The sequence below is a fragment of the Gobio gobio genome, assembly GCF_949357685.1.
Source record: "Gobio gobio genome assembly, chromosome: 9".
NCBI classification, from domain to species: domain Eukaryota; kingdom Metazoa; phylum Chordata; class Actinopteri; order Cypriniformes; family Gobionidae; genus Gobio; species Gobio gobio.
Genome location: NC_137115.1, coordinates 42,992,805 through 43,020,523, shown reverse-complemented (window position 1 = coordinate 43,020,523; position 27,719 = coordinate 42,992,805). Strand labels below are relative to the sequence as shown.

At 37.8% G+C, this 27,719-nt stretch overlaps 1 protein-coding gene across 1 annotated transcript in view; it reads left to right on the top strand.

The window, feature by feature from the left end:
• Positions 1-3,135: 3,135 nt before the first annotated feature.
• The window catches only part of sf3b3 (splicing factor 3b, subunit 3), a 36,560-nt gene continuing 11,976 nt past the window's right edge, over positions 3,136-27,719 (top strand). The window contains exons 1-21 of the mRNA XM_079825736.1: positions 3,136-3,227; positions 3,600-3,718; positions 9,631-9,786; positions 9,871-10,041; positions 10,212-10,384; positions 14,591-14,732; positions 16,726-16,838; positions 17,120-17,257; positions 18,682-18,785; positions 19,068-19,233; positions 19,590-19,685; positions 19,872-19,944; positions 22,903-23,054; positions 23,237-23,392; positions 23,483-23,638; positions 23,767-23,910; positions 24,632-24,754; positions 24,841-24,995; positions 25,505-25,679; positions 26,910-27,115; positions 27,342-27,498. Of these exons, the coding sequence (XP_079681862.1) occupies positions 3,649-3,718; positions 9,631-9,786; positions 9,871-10,041; positions 10,212-10,384; positions 14,591-14,732; positions 16,726-16,838; positions 17,120-17,257; positions 18,682-18,785; positions 19,068-19,233; positions 19,590-19,685; positions 19,872-19,944; positions 22,903-23,054; positions 23,237-23,392; positions 23,483-23,638; positions 23,767-23,910; positions 24,632-24,754; positions 24,841-24,995; positions 25,505-25,679; positions 26,910-27,115; positions 27,342-27,498 (2,826 nt within the window). The 5' untranslated portion in view covers positions 3,136-3,227; positions 3,600-3,648. The remainder of the gene's footprint in view (positions 3,228-3,599; positions 3,719-9,630; positions 9,787-9,870; positions 10,042-10,211; positions 10,385-14,590; positions 14,733-16,725; positions 16,839-17,119; positions 17,258-18,681; positions 18,786-19,067; positions 19,234-19,589; positions 19,686-19,871; positions 19,945-22,902; positions 23,055-23,236; positions 23,393-23,482; positions 23,639-23,766; positions 23,911-24,631; positions 24,755-24,840; positions 24,996-25,504; positions 25,680-26,909; positions 27,116-27,341; positions 27,499-27,719) is intronic.

Here is a 27,719-nt window from a genome sequence, read left to right as displayed (position 1 = left end):
AGTCTACTGGGATATGTAGTTCTTTAAATGATTTATCACTAAAATGTGTACCGTTATTTTGCTCATGCAGTGACTCAAGTGACTTACCCAATACATTATGTCTTATGTATTTATATATGTATATACACAACACCTAAAAAAGTAGTGTGAGGTGGCGGCATGTGTTGCTTTGGAATCCTGCGCCCTTTTTGTACTACATTTCCCACAATGCATTTGGAACAGATGGAATTCACAGCAGACCGCTAAGTGCTGTGATTGAGGATGCTCGGAGAATTTCCACAGCGTCCACATAAGTTATTTATTCCCTCCTTCTTTCTCTCTCTATATTATCGAATTCTATATATTTTCTCGTAGGTATATTTATATCTGTTGTTAAATGTAATCACTGTCCTGAAGAAAAAAAAAAACTTTTTACACAACCAACAGACACACAAATTACTTTTTTTTATTATCTTGAGGTGCGGTATCAGATGTATCCAGCATTCGGGCTGTTATTTTATCTCGTGTGTCGTTAATACGTGGCATCATATCGCCTATGGAATGAATTCACAATGTGCATTCCAGACAAGTCCCAGTCCACTGCTGCCGCCTTGTGGAAATGCTTCATGTCCACTTTGCACAGTGATTGCACCACTAAAAAGTGTAAACTTTCGAACATCACACACTTTTTAAACTAATTTTATTTGGTCATAAATGACAGACAAAATGAGATAAAATGTGATCAGGTCTACAAATGGTTGCCTCTGTTGGACGGGGCTTGAGTCAGGTCTCTTTTGCTTGAGCTAGTAGGGAGAGCGGGGTTGGTTGGCACACTTTTCACTCTCTGTCATATTTCTCATGCATGCTATATGTTAAAATAACCTAACCAGTAACAACTGAAAGGTTAAGATCTCAGCTAATCAACAGATATATTTAATGTTCACAAATGATTCCAAATGTTTTTTATTCATCATTAAAGTCATGTTGAGCGTTTGTGCCAACCAGCCCCAGTATGGGGGTTAGTTGGCACATGCAATGGGGTTGGTTGGCACAGATGCTATAGTTACAAAAAAATGAGGTGACAAATATAAAGAACTTGAGTATTTAATTCAAACATTCAAGCAAAGTATCTGCTTAATGTGCTGAATGGTATTTTTATGTCCTTTGCTGTGCTACTTCTGTTTTGAGTCGTCACCTGTCGGGCTGTCTCTAGTAATCTGTGCTGGTGTTTTTCCTCTGTCTATTGTTCTTAAATACTTTCTGACCATTTTGACTTCTAAAAGAAAATTATTTCATACATAAATTTATGTTCATGATAATTTAACATACAATCCTGATAAAAATGTAATGCATAAATATATTTATATACATGCAACATATATGTAATATTTATCATGTTGGTTGGCATGTGTGTCAACCATAGTGTCAACCAACCCCACCCACATTAGGACACACCTCTTTACTGACATGGGGGCATTTTTTTGTTTTGACACTGTAAAATAGAAAAATTGTTAGTGACAGTTTGATGATTTTAGTAAATGATTTTAGTGATTTTCAGGTCAAGTTGGCAGTCATTTTAATGTTATATTTTTTTGGCAACATCCTCTAGTACTGGAATTTAACTGTGTGCCAACCAACCCCTGACCCAACCAGCCCCACTCTCTCTATGTAACCTCACTTCATGTCGTATAATGATCATTTACAATTTTATTGCTAATGCTTACGTCATAAACACCTATGAAACTTTTAATTGGGTTAATATAATCCTCCTATATTTGTAACAATATATTGCAGTTGATCATGCTTGAGTCACACACAGACTTCAACATTAGGCATGCAAAACACAACAATGGTAACAACTATGGTACTAAGTCAAGAGTAAATCTAAAGTAAAAGATCAAGTACACTCAACAGTTCTATTTTAGTTACTAGAACTCTTGTGTAAGTGAACTACTAACTAAGCATTTGTTAGCACAACATACTATCCCTATTTTACTTTACTTGGTTTTTTAGGCAATCGGTTTGCATGCTTTTTTCAAGTAAGTCGAACTAATTTGATTTTACAGTGTAGGGATTAAGTGACCAGCTTCTAACTTTATTGGTTTTATTGGCTTGATTGTTTTACATATAATATTGCCAATGCAATGAGGGAAAAATAGGTGCCAGTGACAGTAATAATAATACAAAATATAAATAAAAAAATAAATCAAATTTTAAAAAGATAAATAAAATAAACATTAAACTTAAACATAATTGGCATGTATTACGCCTAAATGTTGCTGTAAATAGTTAAAAAGGGGTCTATTATTCAAACGCATTAACATTGTCAAAGGATTCTCTTGCAATTTAGGACCATAAATACTGGTAGTGATATAAATTTGGTCATCCTTTTATAGGCCGACTGTAATGGAAAGAATGAAACGCTTTGCCTTTAACGGTGTGTGGTTATTTTCTGGGATTTCCACGAACCACAGTGCGAAACGCTCACGCACACGCGCAAAGAGAGAGAGAGAGTTAAAACCTCGCTGCCCTTCTTTTCGGAAGTAACTTGTTCCGATTTAGAAGACTAAACAGATGTGTGTACTTAAACAGATTTGTGTCCTTTATTATAAACCCGATGGTTTACAATGGCTGCCAGTTTTCACCAAAAATATCATATAATTACAGGACCTCATTGAGACAGTCTCAAAAACCTTCCAGAATTGTTCGGTCACTTTGTTTGTTTCACTTTGACTTTGGTCAATACCACTATTATTGTTGTAACGCGACTGTAGTATGTTACTTCGGCGAAAAATATGATTACCATGGTAAATGCATGTTAGATTTCAAAATCTCGAAGTCATTCAAAGTCTCGATGATTCTACATACATAACATTACATTAATACATTAAATACAATGTATTTTAATAAATAAATGCGATATATATATATATATATATATATATATATATATATATATATATATATATATATATATATATATATATATATATATATATATATATATATATATATATATATATATATAAAAGAGAAATACACAAAAGTTGTTTTATACCGTTTCTACCAAATCTTTTTTGATGTCGATCTTTCCATTCAGGCATGTGTTCGGACAGCACTTTTATGCGCCACAGATGTAGGAGGCCCTCTGTCGTTCCAGCGCCGTTTGAAATAACGAGCGACCAGGCCAATGAAAAATATAAGTTTGTCATCTGATTGAAATCTACAACATCCTGGTTGCTATCTCGGTAAATATTTTTCATACAATTCCCGAATAACCCATATTGTTTAACCATACTGAAATCTGTGTTCAAAATGTCTAATTATAACCTTTGTTTTCACAATAAAGTTTGTTAGCCGATAGGCTAATGCTGAATGGACTGACTACGCTTGCAGTTTCAAGCGGCGTTAGCAGTGGAGGATTATGTGTTACACGAAGTGCAATTACAAGAACACTTATTTAGCGAATTGTTTTTGTAAAATGAAACTCTGAAACTTGATTTCACACAATTTTCAGTTTGTTTTCCATAAATTAGGTTTGACGTTAGTTTTACTGTCCTCAACTTTAATTTCTTTATGTACTTTGGTATTTATACATTCTCTTTGGAATTTGCTTGTAGGTGCTGGTTTAGCTCTTTGTCCTGAGCCTCAGGTCCAGTGACAGCAGCCATGTTTCTGTACAACCTGACCCTGCAGCGGGCCACTGGCATCTCCCATGCCATCCATGGCAACTTCTCAGGTAAGTTATATCACCGAGCAATAACACTGTCTTAGTCATGGGTAGTCTCTTAAAAACTGCGTGTTTCACTTATATTTTGTAGATTGAAGTAGTGTTTTGTTCTCAATTGTGATGTATGTCCAAGTGAAACGTCTTCTCATACATCAACAAATTTAGGGCGGGACTTGATTTTGTGCAGTGGAAATTGGTTGAACTGTTTGGTTTGCTATTGCTGTGATCTCATGTGAGTGACAGGTTGTCCTGCCAGTAAACAAGTCATTGCAATTTGAATGGGAAGTTTATTTGAATAAAGGGTTAGTTCATCCAAATATGAAAATCACCCCATGTTTTACTCGCCCTCAAGCCATCCTAGGTGTATATGACATTCTTTAAGAGGTAGGGCTGCTCGATTATGGAAAAAATCATAATCACGATTATTTTGGTCAATATTGAAATCACGATTATGTAACACGATTATTTCACATGACTTTGGGAATGTGTTGTATTTATTAAAAATACACCTTTCAACAATTCAATTGAAATTGTAACATTTGTTGTACTTTTTGAACTATTAAAATAAATAATATAACATATATTCAAATCAAAATATAAAAGTATTCACGTAAAAATGATAACCACAAATAAATAAGATCGACAATATGGTTCGGCTAGATATGCTTTTCAGGTACGTCTAACATTAGTTTTCAGGTACAGAAATGTATCAAATGTAAAATAACATTGCATATTTGAGTGCATAAATTAAAGATGAATCCTATTAAACTTACAAAAGCTATTCAATCCGGATCGGATATGCGTCGTCTTTATCGACTGTATAAAGTTCACTTAAGGCATATACAGACTATGTCTGCTAGGATACTCATCAAGATGGACGTTGACATACGTTTTGTGTGAGTTTGTCCGTTCAAGAGCAAGACTTGAAAGAGAACTCAATATTTGCGCGCTGTGAGACGTGTGCGCGCTCTCGGATGAGCGCACAGAGATGTATTTCCTCACAGCGCGCGCGGCTTCTCATTCGCGTCTTCTGGCACTAAACCCGGATGACGACGGTGAAAACGACTGGTCATATTCGAAAATACGGCAGCACTCGCATGCATTGAACAAAGTTTACAAAGAGAGAATTATTTGAAAAATATGAGGGGGAAAAAGGACGTTTACACGGCACCCCTGCTCTCGTCAGTTTTTGTTTCTTTATTAGATTGTCATAGGTCACTCTGTTTAATTTTCAAGTGGTTAAACAAATTCGTGATGTTCCCTTGCGTTGCAGCCACTACCATGTAGAAAATCTTGCACGTCGCATGTTTCTGCTCGTCGTCTGATTCCTCGAAGCCAAACTGTTCCCAGACAACGGAGTTGGTTTTGCCTTTTTTGCTCACCAAACGCTGCTGTAACTGCCCTCCTCCTGCCATCTTTACTCGCGCCGAGTTTTTAAATTCCAGCGGATGATATGCACACGAGTCACGACCATGGTCACGACCTGAGAGAGTTTGTGGCTTCGGGAGGGGCGGATGAACGCGTGCGCGTTTCATTCAGAACGCAAGACAAAATAAGAGTGTTCTTGCAAAACTGAACATGGCAAAATAATCGTTTTTTCTCGATTGTACTATTTTGGTGATCGTTGGGAGGCAAAATCGAAATCGAAATTCGATTAATTGCACAGCCCTATTAAGACGAATACAACTGTAGTTATATTAATAAAAATATGAAGCAAGGGGTACTTGTCTAAGAAAAATATCCACATTTAAAACTCTATAAAGTCAAATATCTAGTTTCCGCCAGACCGCCTTCCGAATTCAACTTACTAAGAAAGTGTAGCACCTCTCGCAGTTCAAAATGCTTGCGCTACGTCCAATGTCATCCGTCGCAAGCATAGACCGTAAAAAAATATGGACAATGCGACTTCATTGACTTCTGCTGACCATAGTTGAAGCTTTCGTAGGCCCGCTCACGGCGCTGACATCTTGCGACCGAGTCTGCGCAGTAGCGATCTCGGGATCGGAGTTGCGCAGTAGAGAACAGGAAGTAGAGGCGCGATTATCAAAAGCCCGCCCACACTCACAGATGCAGAACAATTCATTATGTTGGTGTGAAATAAACAGTTATAGAAATGTAGAAATTAAAGCTAAAGCTAAAATCCCGAAAAAAGTCCGTTAGTGCCTCAGTGACAACTTCACTCAGAGAAGACGTCAATCTCAGCTGTCAATCATGACGTCACACCCCCCCCCCCCCCCGTTTTTAAAGCATCAAATAACTAACTAAAACTAAGCTTATTTAAAAAGCAAACACTTGAAATGACATCATCGTAATAAAAACTGCCTACAATGACAGAAATCATCTTTAGGAAACAATTATTTGAAGTGTAATTGAATTGTTTAGTGTGTCTCGCTCTCCATTCAAATACATGGAGAGGCAGGGTTTAGGAGCTGTACTGGGACCGGCCACCGGGGGGCGATCAAGGCTCGGAAGCTTCAGTTTCTCACAGGAGCGCTGCAGGCTTGGTCGCAAGTTACGTTCTTTTTTCCGCAAGTTGAATATGGAAGGTCAGGGCTCCAGACTAACTTTTTTCACTAGGAGCACAGTGGCCCCAACTGAAAATTTTAGGGGCACAACCAGAAATTTTAGGGGCGCACACCATAAATCAACATGCTAACCAAATCTACAAATTTCCACTGTATTACTAATAGGGATCGGTATCGTTAAGGTTTTAATGGTATTACTACTCTTACCAATACTGCTTATCGATCCGGTACTTTAACAGTATTCTTACCGGTTCTTTTTATTATACTTAATTTATTTATTTATTTATATATATATATATAAAAAAAACATAGTTAAGAACATAATTAACATGGCTTTATAATCTGAAAAGTAAAATATCTATAGCAAAAGAAACAAAAATATAAAACATCTATTTGTAAATGGACCAGTGTGCAGGCATTCGGAAGGTCTGCTAACATTAATATTACAGTAAAGAACAAACCTACAAAGAAATCTAATAAAGTAATGAAATGTAAAATAACACTGCATAGTTTTCACTGTATAAATTGATAGATTAATGCTTATAAAAGCTAAAGTTATTAATTCAAGAGATGTGAATATTTTCTATTTGCCTTTTGTTCGTTTCGCATTAATGGCTCAATCGTCAGCAGGTTTATTAGACGCTGCCCCTTTAAGACCGATCGAATGTAGAACTAATAATATCATATTCTCCTATTTCTCCAAACTATTTACGCCCATTTAAGATATAAACTGTTAAAGTAACTACTCTCCAATCCGGTCATTTTGACACCGGCTATTTGTTGTTTATTTGATGGTTTAGACGCGCACACAAAGCCTAAAATATTAAGTGCAAGTCGGTCCATTTCGCAGCACACACACATGCCGCGTTGAAGTTGGAAACAGCGTCTATTGTGCGGATTATTGTGCATTTAATAGCTCTAAGTTATTATCAAACACATCACGCAGTTTAGCAACAGTAGAGACTGCAGTTAACAACAATCACTGATTCTGACCTTAAGTTTAGGTTTAGGGAGAAATGACGCGCAAGGCTGTGAAGGGAAGTCGCGCTCGACGGAACACGGCTATAGGAATAGTTTTACCTCATACCAGCATCTTTTTATAGTTCTTGGAAGCCAAAATCGAAAATAAAATTAGATTAATTTCACAGCACATCCCTAAAGTTTAAGCAGACTAAACTTTTGTTTAGTTCTTGGCCATCGTCACTCATTAAAGCTGACTGTGGTGTTGTGTGCGCTGGAGCTCCCCGTGAGAGAGCTCGCCCTCTTTCTCTCTCTTCTGGATTGCGAATGGCAAAAATGCATCACGGACAAATGGTTTAATATTATCTCATATAGAAACGGCTGGCAAAGACAGAATTTGCCAGACATAACGTCCATCAATTATAATTAGTAAGTGTATTTTTTTAATTTCTCCAGTACCGACAGCAGGCAAATTTACAGGTCGCACATGTGCGACTGGATGTAAAATTCAGTCGCACACTCTCAAATTTTAGTCGCAAAATGCGACCATTTAGTCGCACTCTGGAGCCCTGAAGGTGGTCTGGCGGAAGCTAGATGTTTTACTTTATAACATGTTAAGGGGGCATTTTCCTTACACAAACGCATCTCTTTGCTTCAGAAGGCCTTTATTAACCCCCAGAGCCATGTGGAGTACGTTTATGATGGATGGATAAATAAAAAAAAAATAAGATTGAGGGCACATGCATTTTTTATTTATATTGATGTTCTTGGAGAAATCCTTTATAATAAATACTGTAATAATCCATTAAACCAGGGCTCTACGCTAACATTTTTCTTGAGGAGCACTTGTGCTCCTAATTAAAAAAAATTAGGAGCACAGTCAAAAATTTAGGAACACTTTCTGATCAATAACACGTATTCCAATTATAATTTTCCCATTACAGGATGGTCTTTGTCCCTTTAAATTAATGTCCAGGGGCATTTTTACCATTATAAGAGCAATGTTTTCTAATCTTATTAAATGTATGCATCATCTTTTGTCAATTTCTTCATTTAAAATAGAAACGTTTTTTTTTTAAATGTTAATTTAAACAATAAATTCAGTTAGAGCAATAAGACACAACCAGACTGTTACCAATCAAATTAAATCAGCATCAAAAGTAGAAGTGGCACAGAAGCTCTATCTGAAATGGTGTTTAGATACATTTACATGCAGCTCATGGGTAAATAATGTTGTATAAATGTTTTAAATATAAGTTTTTGAATTTAGAAATAGGCTATGTACAAGTTAAACTTAAACTTAGTTAAAATATTTATATTTTAAATAAAAAGTCCATGCAAAGTATAAATATAAAAATAAAACAGCCATTAGGTTGCGTCAAGTCTATGTGGGAGTGATTCATTCGATCGAACCGCTTGGAGATGCGGTTGTTTTGATTTTCACGAAATAAACATTATTGTGGCTAAAACGTTGTTACTTAATATCAACTTGTCTATTGGACTTTTGTACAAGATCAGTATCACATTTGCAATCATGCCAATACTCGGAGCAATAGCAGTCCGTAACTTTTGGCGCACTGGCGCTAATAAACAGAACTGCGTGCATCTTGCGGAAGAACACTGCAGCCAGATCTACTTCTCTCTGTTTATGTCTATGGCGAGTCACACAGGGACTGTGCTCCTCCGCAGCGCCGCGACCCGAACTGGAATAGTCAGAATAGAAACACTTATTATATGTGTACCGTAGTGATTCAGGGTAAGATAAAAACACGTTTGGAAAATGGATTCATGATGTACTCACTCATATGCATCTAGTCATTTTTAAACACAGTAAATGTTATGGACTGCAGCTGATAAAGATTAAATCAAGAACTCATACAGGACAGCGTTTTTAAATTATTTTTTATTAATTCATTTTTGGTGGCATTTTTGCCCCAAGCCCCTGTTAATTTCCGACCTTGTTTATGATAATCCAAATGTGGTATTTCTAGTTAAGTTTGGCTGCAAACATGGCTGCAAAGAAACATCAGCGCGAGGCGTCTGGTAAGTGCATGGCCGCGTCACACCCGTTTCATTCATAGACCGTGGTTTCACCTTTTAATCTGTGAAGTGTAACGTTAGTCCGTCGCACACTTTTTTTTTTCACATGCTCCGCTGACAGAAGGCATGAAAAGCAGTTGATTGCAGCACGAAACGTAACAGTTGCTCAGTCAGTCAGTGTTTGTATTTTTTATTCCGATTGTATTATACATCTATTCATGAGAAGCGATCGGGTCACTCGCACCGGTGCGCCTAAATATTTTTTCGCAGTCGCACGCAGTAATTTTCAGGCGCAAATGCGCCCAAAATGGTCGCTATGTAGAGCCCTGCATTAAACGTTTCATGGTGACTTTAAGCATGAAGTTTGAATCCTAAGTGGTGTTTCTCTTTCACTAGGAACGAAGCAGCAGGAGATAGTTGTTTCCCGTGGGAAAATCCTGGAACTGCTGCGTCCTGATGCCAACACAGGAAAGGTCCACACACTGCTTACAATGGAGGTGTTTGGTGTCGTCCGATCCCTAATGGCCTTCAGGTTGACGGGTGGAACTAAAGGTGAGCATCTTGGTTATAATTGTTGTTTTGCATGGTTCATATGTAGAGATTTGAATTTATATGGATTTTACCCTGTAATTTTAGACTATGTGGTGGTGGGGAGTGACTCTGGCCGTATTGTGATCCTGGAGTACCATCCCTCCAAGAACATGTTTGAAAAAATACACCAGGAGACGTTTGGCAAGAGTGGCTGCAGACGTATCGTGCCAGGGCAGTTCCTCGCTGTGGACCCAAAGGGCAGAGCTGTTATGATAGGTAACTACAGAGGCTCTTTCTAGTAAAGGCTACAAGGTTGTAAATGCATGTTTGAAATGTATTAGGAAAGCTGATAATCAAAATATGCAGTGAAAAGCAACCGCAATAAAGCAGTATTTTCATATGTAACCCATTTTCTAATTTTAACTATCCACTTTTTATTTTCCCAGGTGCCATAGAAAAGCAGAAGTTGGTATACATCCTGAACAGAGATGCAGCTGCCCGCCTTACCATCTCCTCCCCTCTAGAGGCCCATAAGGCTAATACACTTGTCTACCATGTGGTTGGTGTGGATGTGGGCTTTGAGAACCCCATGTTTGCCTGCCTGGAGATGGACTATGAGGTCAGAGTCATTCTTGAAAGATCTTTTAGTGCAGGGGATCTCAAATCTGGCCCTCGAGATCCACTTTTCTGCAGAGTTTAGCTCCGACCTTAACTGACTCCCCTGCCTCTATCTCAATTGATTATCAATTGATTAGCTTGTTTGGGGTTTTTTTCGGGTTAGCACTAAAGGTGCGTTCACGTCATGTAGTAATTGACAGAGTAGGGCTGAACTTTTTGCTGAAGCATTTGCGATAATATGGCGATATGATAAAACGCGTTTTTTTAACCGCAAAGGCTGCGATTACACTATGGTCACGTGACACGTGAGAGTAAAGCAGTCCGCAGTAGAAGCATCAACTTGGCACGTTACGCCTACAGGTGGACAGGACAAACCACATCTTATATTTAAAAAGAGATCTGTGCATCAGTGTGAATGCAGATCTCCCGCTGTCTATGATGTCATCATTAATAATTAAGCAACAGTAAAGCTGAGAAAAAGAGAAATCACACTCGGCTCTTGAATGGAAAATGTTTAGATACTCTTAAATACTGAAAGCACTCTGTTCATTGCTTGTAATGTTTGTTTGTTGCTCTTTATGTACTAGCTTTTGTTTTGAAGCTATATTAGTTTATATATTTAAAATTATTAACATGCAATTGTTTTAATTAAAATGTTTAATGTGTAATTATTTTTAAAAGTACTTATTAAATGTATAATAAAAAATATTTTAAGTTTAATTAATAAGATTAATTTATAAGAAAATAGTTAAAGAATTGTTTTGGAATTGGATCATGACTCCCGGAATCAGATCACGAGGTGCCTTAAGATTCCCACCATTACTATAAAATGATTTATTGCTCATCTTTGTTGAATAATACAGAAGGTGATCTTAAAAAATAATCGCATATTAAATCACAATCGCAATATTGGTTAAAAAAAAAAAAATTGCAATTTCAATTTTCCAAAATCGTTCAGCCCTAATTATTAGATGTCAACTTGTAAAAAGGTGCTCACATCCTCGTAGAGCTTGTAATTACAACTTTAAAGATGGGAATTTTCTGAAAGCTCCTATTTGTATCACGTGACCACTGTAGATTAATTTTGTGTTGATAGTGTTGGCACAGAAACGCATAATTCCCAATCCGAGGACGTCACATGTTGTCATCTCGAAACTACGGTAATTATGCCATTGTGTGAACGCAGCATAAAATATGTAGGTAAGTTGACCTCGAGGGCCAGATTTAATAAAAAGTGCATCGAGTCAAGATGAAATTTGAAGAATATGCTGTTCTTAGCTTTTAGAATCACAAAATGAATTTTGTTAATTTTAATATCAATACTTGGTTTCTATAAAAATTATAATTGTGATAATTGCAGCATAAATATCTTTATAATAGTCTGTATGGGGGTTAGTGTTGTCACGATACTGGAATTTCCAAATTTGATACGATAACTTGAAAAATAATGATATTCTATACCATTTGATACCACGCAGAAAACTTTCATATATATACCACCATACAGATAATTTGTTATACAGATATATTGTTAATAATCTCATAATTTTGATGATTTTGGTATAAAAAAACATTTATAATAACTTAAAAACAGCACAGGGAGGATTTATGTGAAACATCAAACTACAAAAAAAGCATTAATAAAATAATTAATAAACAAATTGCAAACAATAGCACAAATAAATGCAATAGAATAAAGAGACAAATTAAATGAACATGGCTTTGTTTTTCAGGTGGGTCTAACAGTAGTATTCAGGTAAGAAATACTACAGAAATGAAAACAATCAAATGTAAAATAATACTGAGTATTATTAAAAAAGTTTTCATTGTATAAATTAACGGTCCCATGGCATGACATTTTAATTTTATGAGGTTTTTTAACATTAATATGAGTTCCCCTAGCCTGTATATGGTCCCCCAGTGGCTTGAAATGTCGATAGCTGTAAACCGAGTTCTGGGTGTACTGCTCTGCCTTTGAGAAAATGAGAGCTCAGACGAGCCGATCTGGAATCTTGCAGTATGTCGTCATACGGGGAACGGTTAACACTATGGTTACCTCCCCTTCCTCTGCTGTGCCCGCCCAGAGAATTTGGAGAAAATGGATTAAGTTTATTTTTAGTCGCAATGTCAGCACAGGCTTTACAAACACTTTTACGATATGGATTCGACAGCGCCGCAAACAGTGAGTAACAGTGTTCATTAATGCCTGATCTGTGATATTGATTTCTGATGTGTTGCTAATCATTCAAATTCACACACTTTCTTTCTAAATTGTTAAAAAAAAACGAAGTAAAAGTATTCGAGAGGGGTTCCACATGTTACAATGTTCGTAGAATAAGGAGGAAGACTGGGTCGGCGTGACTGGGATTCGTGTTTATTCAGAACTCTCAGATACAAACAAAATAAATTTGCGCTCTCAACTACTCTGTACAATATAACTTTCTCAACAATCTTTCTCCAGCTCTCCGTCTCTGGTCCACATGCAATCTGTCTCTCTCTCGCTTGCATGCAGACCTCGCTAAACCTAGCCCCCTCCGCAACATAATCTAATACTCATTTCAAATGCAAAGATGTCAGCCAATCACAACAGTGGGCGTTTCTGCAGTCTCACAGCAGACACGCCCCTTAAAACAGAGCATTCAAGCTAGAGGGCTGATATCAAGATAGCAAAAATGCCTTTTATTTCTAAATTATGATATTTTGTGATCTAAAATCTAGTATGATCTAAAAATCATACTAACAATATAAGTACACCTCAGGAAACATTATAAAATAATTTAAAAAAAATCCACGCCATGGGACCTTTAAATGCAGATTAATGCTTACAATTAAAATTACAAAAGTTATTCAGTCAAGAGCAGAAAGTGATTTTCTGTGTCTTTTGTTCTTGGAACATGACAAAGTAGCAGATTTATTAGGCTGCTGTCACTTTAAGAGCCTATGCACGGATCCAAGATTTTGTTACACATGTCTTATCGCAACTATTTTCTTAAGAAAACTGACTAGATTTAACCGAATACTCTGCAAGATGGGCATTTTGGCTCAATAAGCCACGGAAAAGTCAATTTGGTACCCGCAAGCAGTTTGAGAGGTGGCTTTATGCGAGCGCCACTTACATAGATCAGGTGTATGCGGTTTTGGTGTCAGCGCGAAACCTACGTGAATGACTAAAATGATGCACAATACAAGCACTATTCATCCAGAGAGAATGAATGAATGAGTGAGTGAGAGGAGGTGGGTTTGTCAGTTTGCCGTTAGAGAGAGCAAGTACGCACAGCTGGTATTGGAGCACAATTCTCACAGCGCTTATCCTGTGCAAAGAAGCCTGCGAATGTCATTGCAATTCGCGCCGTCGACCTTTCCGAACGTTATGAAATATTATTTTATGGTTCGTGCGTGATTGTGTGTATGTGTGTGAGAGAGAGAGATATAATGGAAGCAATCAGAATACGGGTGTTTCTAAAACACACGCAGCGCCACCGCGCACCTGCAGTCAAAATCTAAGCTCCGAATCGTTCCAGAATCATTGGAGAGATGATAGCCTATAGTATGAACAACACAATATTAGATAGATCAAACACAAACAGTTTTTTTTTCCCTTTTAGGCCAGGCATATGATATGTGTAACGTGCCAAGTTGATGCTTCTTCTGCAGACTTTACTCTCGCGTGTCACGTGACCAGACTGTAATCGCAGCCTTTGCGGTTAGGAAATCGCATTATATCATATCGCGATATTATCGCAAATGCAATTAATCGTTCAGCCCTATTAAGTAATGTTCTCCAGTCTGTTGAAATGATGAATCTTCATGTCTCTTCTCTGACTGTTTGATGAAGAGAATGTTTTGATATCTGATCTTCATGGACCTCTTTCAGGGGAGAAAAATCTAGTTTCTGTGTTAATCTGAGCTTTTCCCCGTCTGTCGCACAGCTGGTATTGGAGCACTGCAGAAAAGGAGTATTGGAACGGTTTCAGATATTTCAGTATCGATGCATATCGAAATATCGATATTTTTGACAACACTAATGGGGGTCCTTCCAATATTGTGTTGGACAATGAGGGTCTTTTAAGTTCAAAAGGTGTAGGTGTATTTGTGTGGTGCCAGTGTTCATGCTACTTTATTTGATCTTAGTTATTCATGGTTTTACAAAAACCATCAGTTGAAGGTGACTAGTGTCTCTAACCCATAGTTTTTAATGGTTTTGCAGGAGGCAGATAATGATCCCACCGGAGAAGCTGCAGCAAACACACAACAGACTCTGACCTTCTATGAGTTGGACTTGGGCCTCAACCATGTTGTGCGCAAGTACAGCGAGGCACTGGAGGAACACGGCAACTTCCTCATCACAGGTTCTGACCTTTCATAATGTCAAGATAGATTTAATTGCTAGATAAGGATACACAATGTGTTGCAACCCCTTCAGCAGAACACTTTTATCTTACACTTGTTTCAAATGTGTTGCAGGACATTAAGATTTACTACATTAATACATTTATAATGTATTAATGTTCAAGGAAATTACTTTATTAAATTACTTTACTCTTAATATAGAAAATATGTATTATTAAATTGATCCAAATTAACATTTTATAATTTTACAAGATATTTCTACTTCAAGTACATGCTATTCTTTTGAACTTTTGTATTCATCAAAGAATCTTAGAAAACACATTTCCACAAAAATATAAAGCAGTTCATGTTTTCAACCTTGATAAGAAATGTTTTTTTGAGCACCATATCAGCTTTTTTTTTATTATTTTTAATAATGATTTCTAAATAATGGAAGTTGAAATGGTGATATTTCACAATATTAGTGTTACTGTATATATATTTTTTTAGTTTAAGAGACTTCTTTCCAAAATATGAACAGAGTTTATGGACCCCAAGCTTCTGAATGGTTTTGTAGATTAAGTAATAGGGCTGAACGATTTTGGAAAAAAATCCAATTTTTTTTTTTTTTTTTTTTTTTTTTTAACCAATATTGCGATTGCGGTTTAATATGCGAGTATTTTTTAAACTCTTTATCCTCTGTAGGCTATTATTCAACAATACATCATTGTATAGTAATGGTGGAAATCTTTAATTGGTACCTCACAATCCGATTCTGGGAGTCACGATCCGATTCCAAAACAATTATTGAACTTTTTCCTTTTTAAGTTTTTAATAAATTAATAAGATTAATATTAATAATTAATATGTTTTTTATTATGATATATGTAATTATAAGCTTTTTAAAATAACTACACATTATAACATTTTAATTAAAACAATTGCATGTTAATAATTTTAAATATATAAACTAATATAGCTGCAAAACATAAAGTAGTAAATCATAAAGAGAAACAAAAAAACATATTACAAGCAATGAACAAAGAGTGCTTTCAGTATTTAAGAGTGTCTGAACTGTGAGTGATTTTTCTCTTTCTCAGCTTTACTGTTGTTTGATTATGACATCATAGACAGCGGGAGACCTGCATTCACACTAATGCACAGATCTCTTTTGAAATATAAGATGATTTTGAGACGCGCACAGACGCGTGCCCGCGAGCACTCTTCACAATGCGCCGCGTGAGCATTTGAAATGGAAAGCCTTCTGTCAGTGAGTTTCTAACGACATGAATGAAGCCTTCGTTGAGCATTTGTAAGGAAAATACCGGCGGACGAGAACACACACTGTAAGCGTGACATCAAGCAAAGTTTCTCATAGCGCTTATCCTGTGCAAAGAAGCCTGCGAATGTCATTGCAATTCGCGCCGTCGACCTTTCCGAACGTTATGAAATATTATTTTATGGTTCGTGCGTGATTGTGTGTATGTGTGTGAGAGAGAGAGATATAATGGAAGCAATCAGAATACGGGTGTTTCTAAAACACACGCAGCGCCACCGCGCACCTTCAGTCAAAATCTAAGCTCAGAATCGTTCCAGAATCATTGGAGAGATGATAGCCTATAGTATGAACAACACAATATTAGATAGATCAAACACAAACAGTTTTTTTTTCCTTTTAGGCCAGGCATATGATATGTGTAACGTGCCAAGTTGATGCTTCTTCTGCAGACTTTACTCTCGCGTGTCACGTGACCAGACTGTAATCGCAGCCTTTGCGGTTAGGAAATCGCGTTATATCATATCGCGATATTATCGCAAATGCGATTAATCGTTCAGCCCTATTAAGTAATGTTCTCCAGTCTGTTGAAATGATGAATCTTCATGTCTCTTCTCTGACTGTTTGATGAAGAGAATGTTTTGATATCTGATCTTCATGGACTTTTTCATGGACCTCTTTCAGGGGAGAAAAATCTAGTTTCTGTGTTAATCTGAGCTTTTCCCCGTCTGTCGTAGTTCCTGGAGGTTCGGATGGTCCCAGCGGTGTGCTCATTTGCTCTGAGAACTATATCACCTACAAAAACTTTGGTGACCAGCCGGACATCCGTTGCCCAATCCCGCGCAGGAGGGTGAGTTTGTGTTGTCTTCCACTTTGCATCCCTCCATTTGAGGACAATACTCTAAACATCGACTTGAGGTGTCTAAACAGCATCTTGATGGCTATTAGTATCGAAATGATGAGCTTTTCATGTCTCTTCTCTGACTATTAACCTGGAGACACATAAAGACCTCTGATCACAATATTAGGTTTGGACCTCATATGGTTGTTTAGTTCTCAGTCATTGTGTTTGCAGAATAGATTAAACACTGATGTGACTACAATGCCTTTCTTTTTCTCTGCATCTTACAGAATGACCTGGATGATCCTGAGAGAGGCATGATCTTTGTCTGCTCTGCCACCCACAAGACCAAATCCATGTTTTTCTTTCTAGCCCAGACAGAACAGGGCGACATCTTTAAGGTTACACTGGAAACTGATGAGGAGATGGTGAGCACATAGACATCTTTACCTTATGGACATTTAGAGGCTTTTCAAGCAAGCACTCAAATACTTGTGTTCCATTATACACGGAAAGTCAGAATTTCTAACTTCCTACTTGGAAAAGTGCATTAAAATCCCATTTGAAGGCGGACTTGGAAACTTTCAACCCAGGCTATGAAGAAATATTGGCATATGACATCACCCGAACACAGTTGCTGCTAAACATTTACTTTTAAGCAAATAGTATTCATTGAAGTGTCAATGTTCCTACATTATACTACGGCTGCAACTAACGATTATTTAGTCAAAAAATTTTTTGATTAACCGAATAAAAACAGCTCTTTTTTTTTTTTGCCACAACGCACTATTCCACATGCTGTCCTGCAAACAAACGTGTCAGCTGAGTGCTATGAAAACACATTATATTACATTGTAATATAATAAATAAATAAATAAATAGTGTTATTGTAGTTATTCCATGGTAACCACAAATTAACCATGGTTTCGCTTCAAATCCATTGTTTAACTGGTATTTGCGTGGTTCTACAAATGGTAATACATACACCAAAAACATGGTTTTAGTATAATAAAACATTTAGTATAATTTTTCGGAAGGGTATATCTGTGCTATATATTGTGCAAAAAAAGTTACTAAGCAAAAGGACAGTTTAAATCCCTACATTAAAATGATATAAAAAGAAACACAACACACAAACTCTGTTAACAGATAAAAGGAATGTTCTGCAGGAACACACACATTCGCTATGGACAAAGTAACCTTTTACTGAAATTTCTTTCTTTTAAATAGGCTATAAGAAACCTCTTACATTTATATTCAATTACACGCTGTTATCCCTTTACAGTTACTACACTCATAAAGTACTTGATTTACATGTTTCTTTTTTTTTTTATCTAAATTTAGCATCCAACAGCAGATGTTACAGCTAAATTAATGTTTGCACTGAATACTAATTGTCTCCCCCTCTACTGTGTGTGCGGGCCCGCCTCGCCGGCACTCGTTCAGTGAAGTTTGAAGACTGTCAGCAGGATGCACTATCATGCAAAATGGAAATACTTGTGTGAAATTAGTAACATTAACATATAAGGATATAACCTGTAAAATTTGCGCTGAGGATGCACATGCATCCGTCAAAGCATAGGAAAGGGTATGTTAAGCTCTAATGCATTAGATTAAATTTGCACACCTGCAAAGCAAATCCTATATCTGACTTTGAATTGAATGCAGCATAGCAGATTTATGAATGAAACTGACAAGTAACTGGAGTAAAGTGAATACTGTAATATAACGTTGAGTGTTTCCAATGAACTGAAGAGAGTATTCTGGTCTCAGAATACACACACGAGAGGTTGAAATGCTGGAAAGTGATATGCCATGTATTTGGATTACATATTATCTGTTCATATTTTAGGTGACCGAGATCAGGATGAAGTATTTTGATACCATCCCTGTGGCCACAGCCATGTGTGTTTTGAAGACTGGCTTTTTATTTGTTTCTTCAGAGTTTGGAAACCAGTGAGTCACTTTTCTATCTTGCACATTTTGTCATTCACCTAATAACTGAATACTTCTGTTTCGGTGGCATTTTACCAAGTTTCCGTGCAATAACTAGCGTTTCAGAAGCTGATAACGAGGGTGGGATGTGGGAGCAGTAGTTTGTTACCTGAAACCTATGTGCTTTGAATGTAACCATACTTAGCATTTTTGGTTTAACCTGAAGCTTTTCATTAATCTGCATTGTTGGACACATTGTGTTCTTTGGAAGTCTGAATCTAAAACATTGTTTTTTTTTAATAGCTACCTGTATCAGATTGCCCACTTGGGTGATGATGATGAGGAACCTGAGTTTTCTTCTGCCATGCCGCTGGAGGAGGGAGACACATTCTTTTTCCAACCTCGTCCCCTTAAGAACCTTGTGCTGGTGGACGAGCAAGAAAATCTTTCCCCCATCATGTCCTGCCAGGTGTGTGAAATGTGTATTTTGCATTGAAGTGTAATAAATTTGAAATCTGATGTTTATACTCAAGCTTGGAATTACTGATGGGAAGTGGGATTACAAGTTGGCATGAGAACAGATGTTTGGGAATGAATGACTGCTTGGATAACTGTGCCGTCTTGAACTGCTTATTTTTTAGTTTTCAAATTGCAAACTGTTTAGTCAGACATTAGTATTGGTAATTGAGCATGTGAATGCTTCAGACTTTATTTATCTTGTTGTTTTACATCAGTTCTCTTATGTAATGATGGAAACTGATGCCGCTGTAGGAAGTGTTAAACCCACAGACAGTTTATTTAAAGTTTTATTAATATTTTTTGCAGATTGCTGATTTGGCTAATGAAGACACCCCACAGTTGTATGTGGCATGTGGCAGAGGACCCCGATCTACACTGAGAGTTTTGAGACATGGACTGGAGGTTTGTGATGCTAGGAGTCACAATTCTGTGGCAGCTTTCACAAGACAGTTGCAAAATGGAAATTTGACACCCAGTGCATCAAAGCAAACCTACGCAATATATGCGGTTTTACAGTTCAGATTCTAGGTTTTTCCAGAGACTATTAATGTTTCAATGTGTTAAAGTTTTTTTCTTTTTTTTTCTCAGGTGTCAGAAATGGCTGTTTCCGAACTGCCTGGTAACCCCAATGCTGTGTGGACTGTCAGGAGACATGTAGAAGGTAAAATTCTTGTGCTTGCTCATGAACTATGTAAACTTGTTTGAAATGTTTTTCTAAAAATGTTTCTCTGGAAAAAAGGTGGTGATTTAGACACGTCACTTCCTTGACAGGAAGGAAATGTAGGAATTCATTTAAACCCTTTAACATTTTGACTGTTTACAACAAGAAATGTAATTGTGCCATAATGGCTTCCCAGAGTCCTGCAGGGCCACATAATGATTTCTGAGTGCTCAGTTCTTTTTGTAAGGGCTTGCATGCATGGACAAGTACATTCTAGGTTCTCCTCTTGAAACATAAAGTCAGTTTTTCAGCATGCTCTCACTTGTAAGAGCTTCTCACCAAGTCATATTCTGCTGGGTGGATCAACAACATACAAGGACATTTGCTTGGCATGCACAATGGGCCTTCAACTGTCACTGGGTGCCAGATATTTCTCTGAAATCATGTGATTTTTTTTTTTGCTTTTGCGTGCAGCCTGAGCTCTGCAAGGTTTATATTGTGGTCTGTGTATTTGAGTGTTTGAGGGGATAAGTTTCATTTTGACTACAGTCTTGTGAGAGGCAAGTAAGTAGTGCACAATGGTTTCATTATCAATAGGGCCTTGTTCACTTCATATTGTTTATACAGGGTGTCCGCGGGTTGTAAAAGGTAGTTAATGAAATTAGCCAAAATTAAGGGCATTAAAAAGTAGTAAACGTCATCTGTCGAGGTATTAAATTTTCGAGCCCAATTTTTTTTTTAGATACATTTTCAATTTGTGTTAAGTACAGGCCTTTTTTTCCCTAAAATTCGCGTGGATTTATTTATATGTTGAGAGTAGTACCTGCGCGATATGTGAGGTGGTGTTCATTCGCACGCACGCTGAAACAAACTGGGTACCCGGCTGGCTGGCTGCCAAGCACGTACGCGAGCTCGCTTCCATTCAGTAAGTAAAGCATGGGGAAATGCAGGTTTTCGGACCTCTGGCTGGAGGACTCACGATTTAAAGACTGGCTTAGGCCAGTAGTTTGCAACAGCCGCGAGGCTTATTGCCACGTTTGTAAGAAGACAATTAATATAACCTGGGTGGGGGTGAATGGCGTCAAATCGCATATGTAATCATATAGCAGCCACCAAGATAGGATGCGCGGAAGTAGCGAGCAGCTTCCCATATCAATGTTCTGCGCTACGGATGCATCAACGACCTCAACCTCCACTGCTTTGCCCTCAACCCCGACTGCTCTCCCGATTCAAACCACTGCCAGCAGTAGCCTAACGTTAGTCCTAGCAGCATCATCAACAGGTGCATGACAGACGTCAGACAGCAGACGCTATGCCCTATCACCACCGCTACATTGCGAGCTGTGGTGTTTAGACCTTGCAACTAAACACCACTCTTTATATTTGAGCGATGGCATTGAAGAGCTGTTTCGATATATACAAGTTGCTTAAAGCTGGGCATACACTGTGCGATTTCAGCAAGGTTATCTACTCACACTGTACGAGTAGATCGCATGCGATGTAAAGCCAAAGCTCACGATTTATGTGCTCACACCATGGTTCACACTGTGCGTTCCGATCGTCGAGCGCGACTTGTCTGCTCACACTGTACGAGTGAAATATGCTCGAAAAACATATAACAGAGAGATGGCCTATCAAATGCATCAGCTATCGATATCAAGAGCATTTAGTATTTACAATTTATGTATATAAATGAACATTATTATTATTAGGGTAGGCCTACTTTTATTATTAAATTTATATTACATTTAATGTGCCCCCCGTGATAATTTCATAATGCATAACCGACGCTGCATAAAAGAATAGATAGATTAGCTTACTCCTCATTATTTAAATACATTTTGCACAATTAAACAAGGAATTATAGGCCTATAATTAAAATGATTATCAGTCTATAATATGTCAGAACACTACCATAATATCAGTATTATCAGAAAGTAAGAGCAGCTTTATTTCAAAAACAACTTGTTTAACACGAAATGGGCCTATACTTCTCTTCTAATTTGTTTCACAATATGGGCCACAAGAGAAATATTAAGAATATAAATTCAGACAGTTATAGGCTATACGTTATCAGCAATGTTAAAGCAGATTTATATAAATAACGAGATAATCTCTTGTCTCTGTGAGAATATGCGCCGAAAGCTTGTCAGATTTTACTTTCACTTTCTGTAATGAATAATTGACTAGGTTTGAGACTTCACCGACTCTCGCGCACATTGTGTTTTTGTGTGATATCCACTGACTCGCCTTCATGTTATAAAATGAAAAAGAAAAAAAATCTATATTGCGCTGTGAAAATTTCTCTCGTTTCCCTCTGTACACTGCACGAACTATGAAGATGTCTCCTTCCTCTTCTGTCTTTATTTCTATTCTCATCTCTGTGGGCAGTTGATGTTAAGTTATAATGACCTCGTTACATTGTGATGCAATATGTTATTCCATTTGGAAAGATATTTCATTTACGCTACTATAGTTGCAGCTTGAAGTCGCGCTGGTATTAAAAAATATTTTTAAGGTATTAAAAAAGGTAGTAAAAGGTATTAAATTCAACTTAAGAAGTTCTGTATATACCCTGTTATATACACTTAAAAGAGATTTTAACATGAAATGAAAATTGTCATTGGCTCACACATGAACGAATGATTTGGATGCAGAACAAATAGACACAACTGACACATACAGTACATCTTTAAAGCAATAATAATAAGTTACAAAATACAAAAGTACATAAAATAAAAAATAATCTAAGAAATTCCTTTAGCTCTGTTTAACAATCGAATTGCACAAGTAACAAAGGTGTATTTATTATATTGGTTATTTTTCATCTTTGGTAAGCTATAATGATGACTTTTGTCACCTTGTAGTATTGGTTTGCATTTATGGTTAGTTTGCCCATATGTGGCTAAAGTTTCCAACCAAAGAATTGTTTGAACATTGTGGGTTTCCTGTTCACAGATGAGTTTGATGCCTACATCATTGTGTCATTCGTTAACGCCACCCTGGTGCTTTCGATTGGAGAGACTGTGGAAGAAGTGACAGACTCTGGCTTCTTGGGCACAACACCCACCCTATCCTGCTCGTTGCTTGGGGAAGATGCACTTGTGCAAGTGAGCGACGTCTCCCTGACCTATATGCATTCACAATATACAACTGCACCTTTTGTTTGCTTGTTAAATTATACTCTTATCTCTGTGTTTTTGCCTAACAAGTAGATTAAACAATTATGCTTATAAAATGTTCCATTTATTTTCTTGTTTGAATTGGGCTTGGTTTCATTTGTTGTGTAAAGGTCTATCCCGATGGGATCCGTCACATCCGTGCAGATAAGAGAGTAAATGAATGGAAGACTCCAGGGAAGAAGACAATTGTCCGATGTGCTGTCAATCAGAGGCAGGTGGTCATTGCTTTGACCGGAGGAGAACTGGTCTACTTTGAGATGGACCCGGTATGTTGGTGGTCATTTATGTATCTTGCGTTGTCACCTGAATTATCATCTTTTGTTTGATTGTCTTTCCATTATGATTTCTCTTTACAGTCTGGACAGTTGAATGAATACACCGAAAGGAAGGAGATGTCTGCAGATGTGGTGTGCATGAGTTTGGCAAATGTGCCCCCTGGTGAACAGCGCTCTCGTTTCCTTGCTGTCGGATTGGTGGACAATACTGTCCGTATCATCTCCCTGGATCCATCCGTAAGCTACTATTTGCTCATCCATTGTCAGCTGATTTGGGCATCAAACAACGATTCCAGTCACTGTGCCCACTGAGCACTTACTATAACAATCCATTGTGTGAAGTGTGTGATTTCTTTGTTGTGCAGGACTGTCTGCAGCCATTGAGTATGCAAGCTCTTCCGGCCCAGCCAGAGTCTCTTTGTATTGTGGAGATGGGTGGAGTGGAAAAACAAGATGAACTAGGAGAAAAAGGCACCATCGGTTTCCTATACCTAAACATTGGCCTGCAGGTAAGAAACTCTCTTGCTTGCTCTGGGTTGATGATAAAGTTTTCAGGTCCATTTCAGAAACAGGAAATGTATCACTTTTCCATGCATTTGTGTATTTGAGCAAGGTATGCACCCCTTTGCTTTGCCCTATTTTTTTTTTTTTTCACACAATCCACCCTCCTTATGATGCCTAATAAAGTAGTATTTATAAGTACAGCAAACATGCGTATTAGGCTGATATATTTTATAACTTTTTTTTTTGCCTATCTTGTATTTGAACTGTAAAATTGATTGATTTAGTTTAGTAATTTTACAGTTTAGAATGTTACTGTAAACATTCCAATTTCCTTTTTTTCTCGAGGCATTTTCCAATCATTTAGTCTGCTTAAACCCCTTTCTCTAAGATCTGCTTGCATCCAATCAACAGCGATAGATATAAGTACTACATTTCAGATGTGATTTGTAATACAAAAAAGGATTTGTCGCTGTTTCTGTTTCACCTTGACTTTAATTTAGTGTGAGCACCCCTCTACAACCTTAAAAGGCAGATGGGGCACTCCAATTTTCTTGTGCCTTATCTTTTCTCACCATAAACATCACAAGATCACTTCAAGTGTGCCATTTGAAAAAGTCTTTTGAAAGGAAACCAAAAAAAACTGCAATGTGACTCCCTTTCCGGTTACTTGATATGACTTTCCTGGACACTCCATTGCTCCTTACTATAATCACCTCTTTGTTTTAGAACGGAGTATTACTACGTACTGTTTTGGATCCAGTGACCGGGGATCTGTCTGATACTCGAACTCGGTATCTCGGCTCTCGTCCTGTCAAGCTTTTCAGAGTCCGAATGCAGGGCCAAGAAGCTGTGAGTCACATGTGCGTTTTATGTCTTTTGCAGTGTTGCACAGTTTGCCTATTTGCTGACTAGCATGTGACCTTTTAACTACACAGGTTCTGGCCATGTCCAGTCGTTCCTGGCTGAGTTACTCATACCAGTCTCGTTTCCACCTGACTCCACTGTCATATGAAACCTTAGAGTATGCTTCAGGGTTCGCTTCTGAACAGTGTCCTGAGGGTATCGTTGCCATTTCCACCAACACACTGAGGTAAACGCATGCACTCATACTGTGTATACAGTACATTATCTGAAATTTGTAAAAGTCACAGGTTTACAAGACCATTAATGTCAAGCATATTGTGGTTGGTTTCATAGATATCCGTTCCAGTTGTTGGTCCTTTTAATGTGTGATACTTATAATTTACTAATTGGCCACTGATCTGATCCTGCTTTTAAAAGTAAATGTTTCAATTAAGCAAATGTTGGTCATAAAAGTTCTGTCCTTCCTGTAAAATCGGTGAAACATTTCCTGTTCGTATTGGAGGTCTGTACTAGTTACCATTTTTAGCTAGATATGACCTTTTATATCTAAATGTTTTGAGCTTTATCACTGCCACCTTGGTCTACTTATATTTTATCAGCAGAAGTCTGATTCTGCCAAATTACAGCCAGGAAACGGGAGGTTTTGGCTTCCCGAAATGCTCTTAAATTGTCTTTTTTATTTTTATTTTTTGTTATTGACTGCATGCCTGTCTTACCTTCTCATCCCTCCCTCAGAATTTTGGCTCTTGAGAAACTGGGTGCCGTCTTCAACCAGGTGGCATTCCCACTGCAGTACACACCTCGCAAATTTGTCATCCACCCTGAAACGAACAACCTGATCCTGATTGAGACAGACCACAATGCCTACACTGAAGCCACCAAAGCCCAGCGCAAGCAGCAGATGGCTGAGGTTAGTGAACCTGACCTTCACAGGGCAACATTGAAGGGATAGTTTACCAAAAAAAAGAAAATAGTCATCTACTCACCCTCAAGTTGTTCCAAACCTGTATGAATTTCTTCTGCTGGAAAACAAAAGAAGAATATGGGTAACCAAACAGTTTGATGGGCCCCACTGACTTCCCAAAAAATACTATGGAAGTCAAACATCAAGTTCAAACATTTGGTTACCAGCATTCTTCAAAATATCATCTGATGTCATCAGCAGAAGAAAGAAATTCATACAGGTTTTGAACAACTTGAGGGTGAGTAAATGATGACAGAATTGTCATTTTAGGTGGAGTATCCCTTTAAGAAACAACGCTTTTGATTTTCTCCTCTGGAATTTTTTCCTTATCTCCATCTATCATTCCTTTCTTTTCCGTCTGACTCATACACTAATTTTCCCAATCTAATCACTTGTAGGAAGTTGTCAGTCATGTCTATGTTGCGGCTACCTCATCATGGCGTATGTTTGTAAGGGTAATTCCACGTTGCTGAGCCGTAAAAGTGACAAGTGCTGTAAAATGTGCAAAGCGTGGTTACTGTGGTGGTCCCTCAAAGATTAATCATATTGATGCAGTCCTGCCGCTGTTTAAGTATATCTTGTGAGAATAAACAGTCCGCAACTGTGGTGTAAAATGACTGCTTCTGAATGTATTGTAAAACATGAAGTTTTCCTTGTTTATCTGCAAATTTTCTCAAAAAGATTGTTATATACACTGTTGCCAAAAGTTTGTGGACGGCCCCTTATAATTAAGGGGTTTGGTTTGGCTCTTTAATTCCGGTGAAGATGAATCGTAATGCTACTACATAGAATGAAATTCTAGAGAATTGTGTGCTGCCAACCTTGTGGCAACAGTTCATGGAGGGCACTCGTCTATTTCAGCATGACAATGCCCCTGTGCACAAAATAATTTAGTGGTCTTGTGTGGAAGAACTTAACTGGCCTCCACAAGCCTAGGACTGAACCCCACAGAACTCCTTTGGGATGAATTTAAACTTGGTGACCTACACCAGAGCCTGAGCTCACTGGTGTTCATGTCTGAATGGGAGCAAATGCTCACATCCATTTTCCAAGTTTCCGGCTAATTAATTAATGCCAATTGTTTGAAAATTAAGTGCTAAACAGGAACTTAAGGGTGTACACTTATTTTTAGCCATATAATGTATCATGTAAATAAATATTTGTTCTGCTCTACAGGAAATGGTGGAGGCTGCGGGGGAGGATGAAAGAGAGTTGGCTGCAGAAATGGCAGCAGCATTCTTGAATGAGAACCTGCCAGAAGCCATCTTTGGGGCACCTAAAGCAGGTTCTGGGCAGTGGGCCTCACTAGTACGCATGATCAACCCTATCCAGGGCAATACACTGGACCTGGTGCAGCTGGAGCAGAACGAGGCAGCTTTCAGGTGAGGAAGCTGAATTATGGATTAAAGGGTACATATCGGACAAACGGTTTAACATGGACTTGTAAACAGACTTGCACTTAGGTTTACTCTGCAAAACTCCCTTGCTGTTCTATTATTTAATCAGCATTTATAAATTGTGATGATCACAAGCGACCAGCGTTAATCTAGTCTCCATGTCCCACCCATTTCTCTGATCTTAGTTCCTCTTCATGTGTGTCTTTTGCAGTGTGGCTGTATGCCGCTTTTCCGGTGGAGGCGATGACTGGTATGTGTTGGTGGGAGTTGCCAGAGATATGATACTAAATCCGCGCTCTGTTGGTGGAGGATATATTTATACCTATCGGCTAGGTGGAGGCGGGGACAAGCTGGAGTTTTTGCACAAGGTAAGTGGAACAGGAAATGACTTGGCACTGATTGGTCTCGTGTGTTAGCTGGGGCTCAAGAATGTGGAATTCCCCACAAATCATTAAATGTGCCCTAGGACTCCATTTAAGCTTAGCAAATCACAAAATGTAGCTTTATGGTGCAGGTGTATAGTCCACAGCCCAAGATTGCCATGTTTTTAATGTTTATGGTCCAGTTAAATGTTTAATGATGCTCTAAT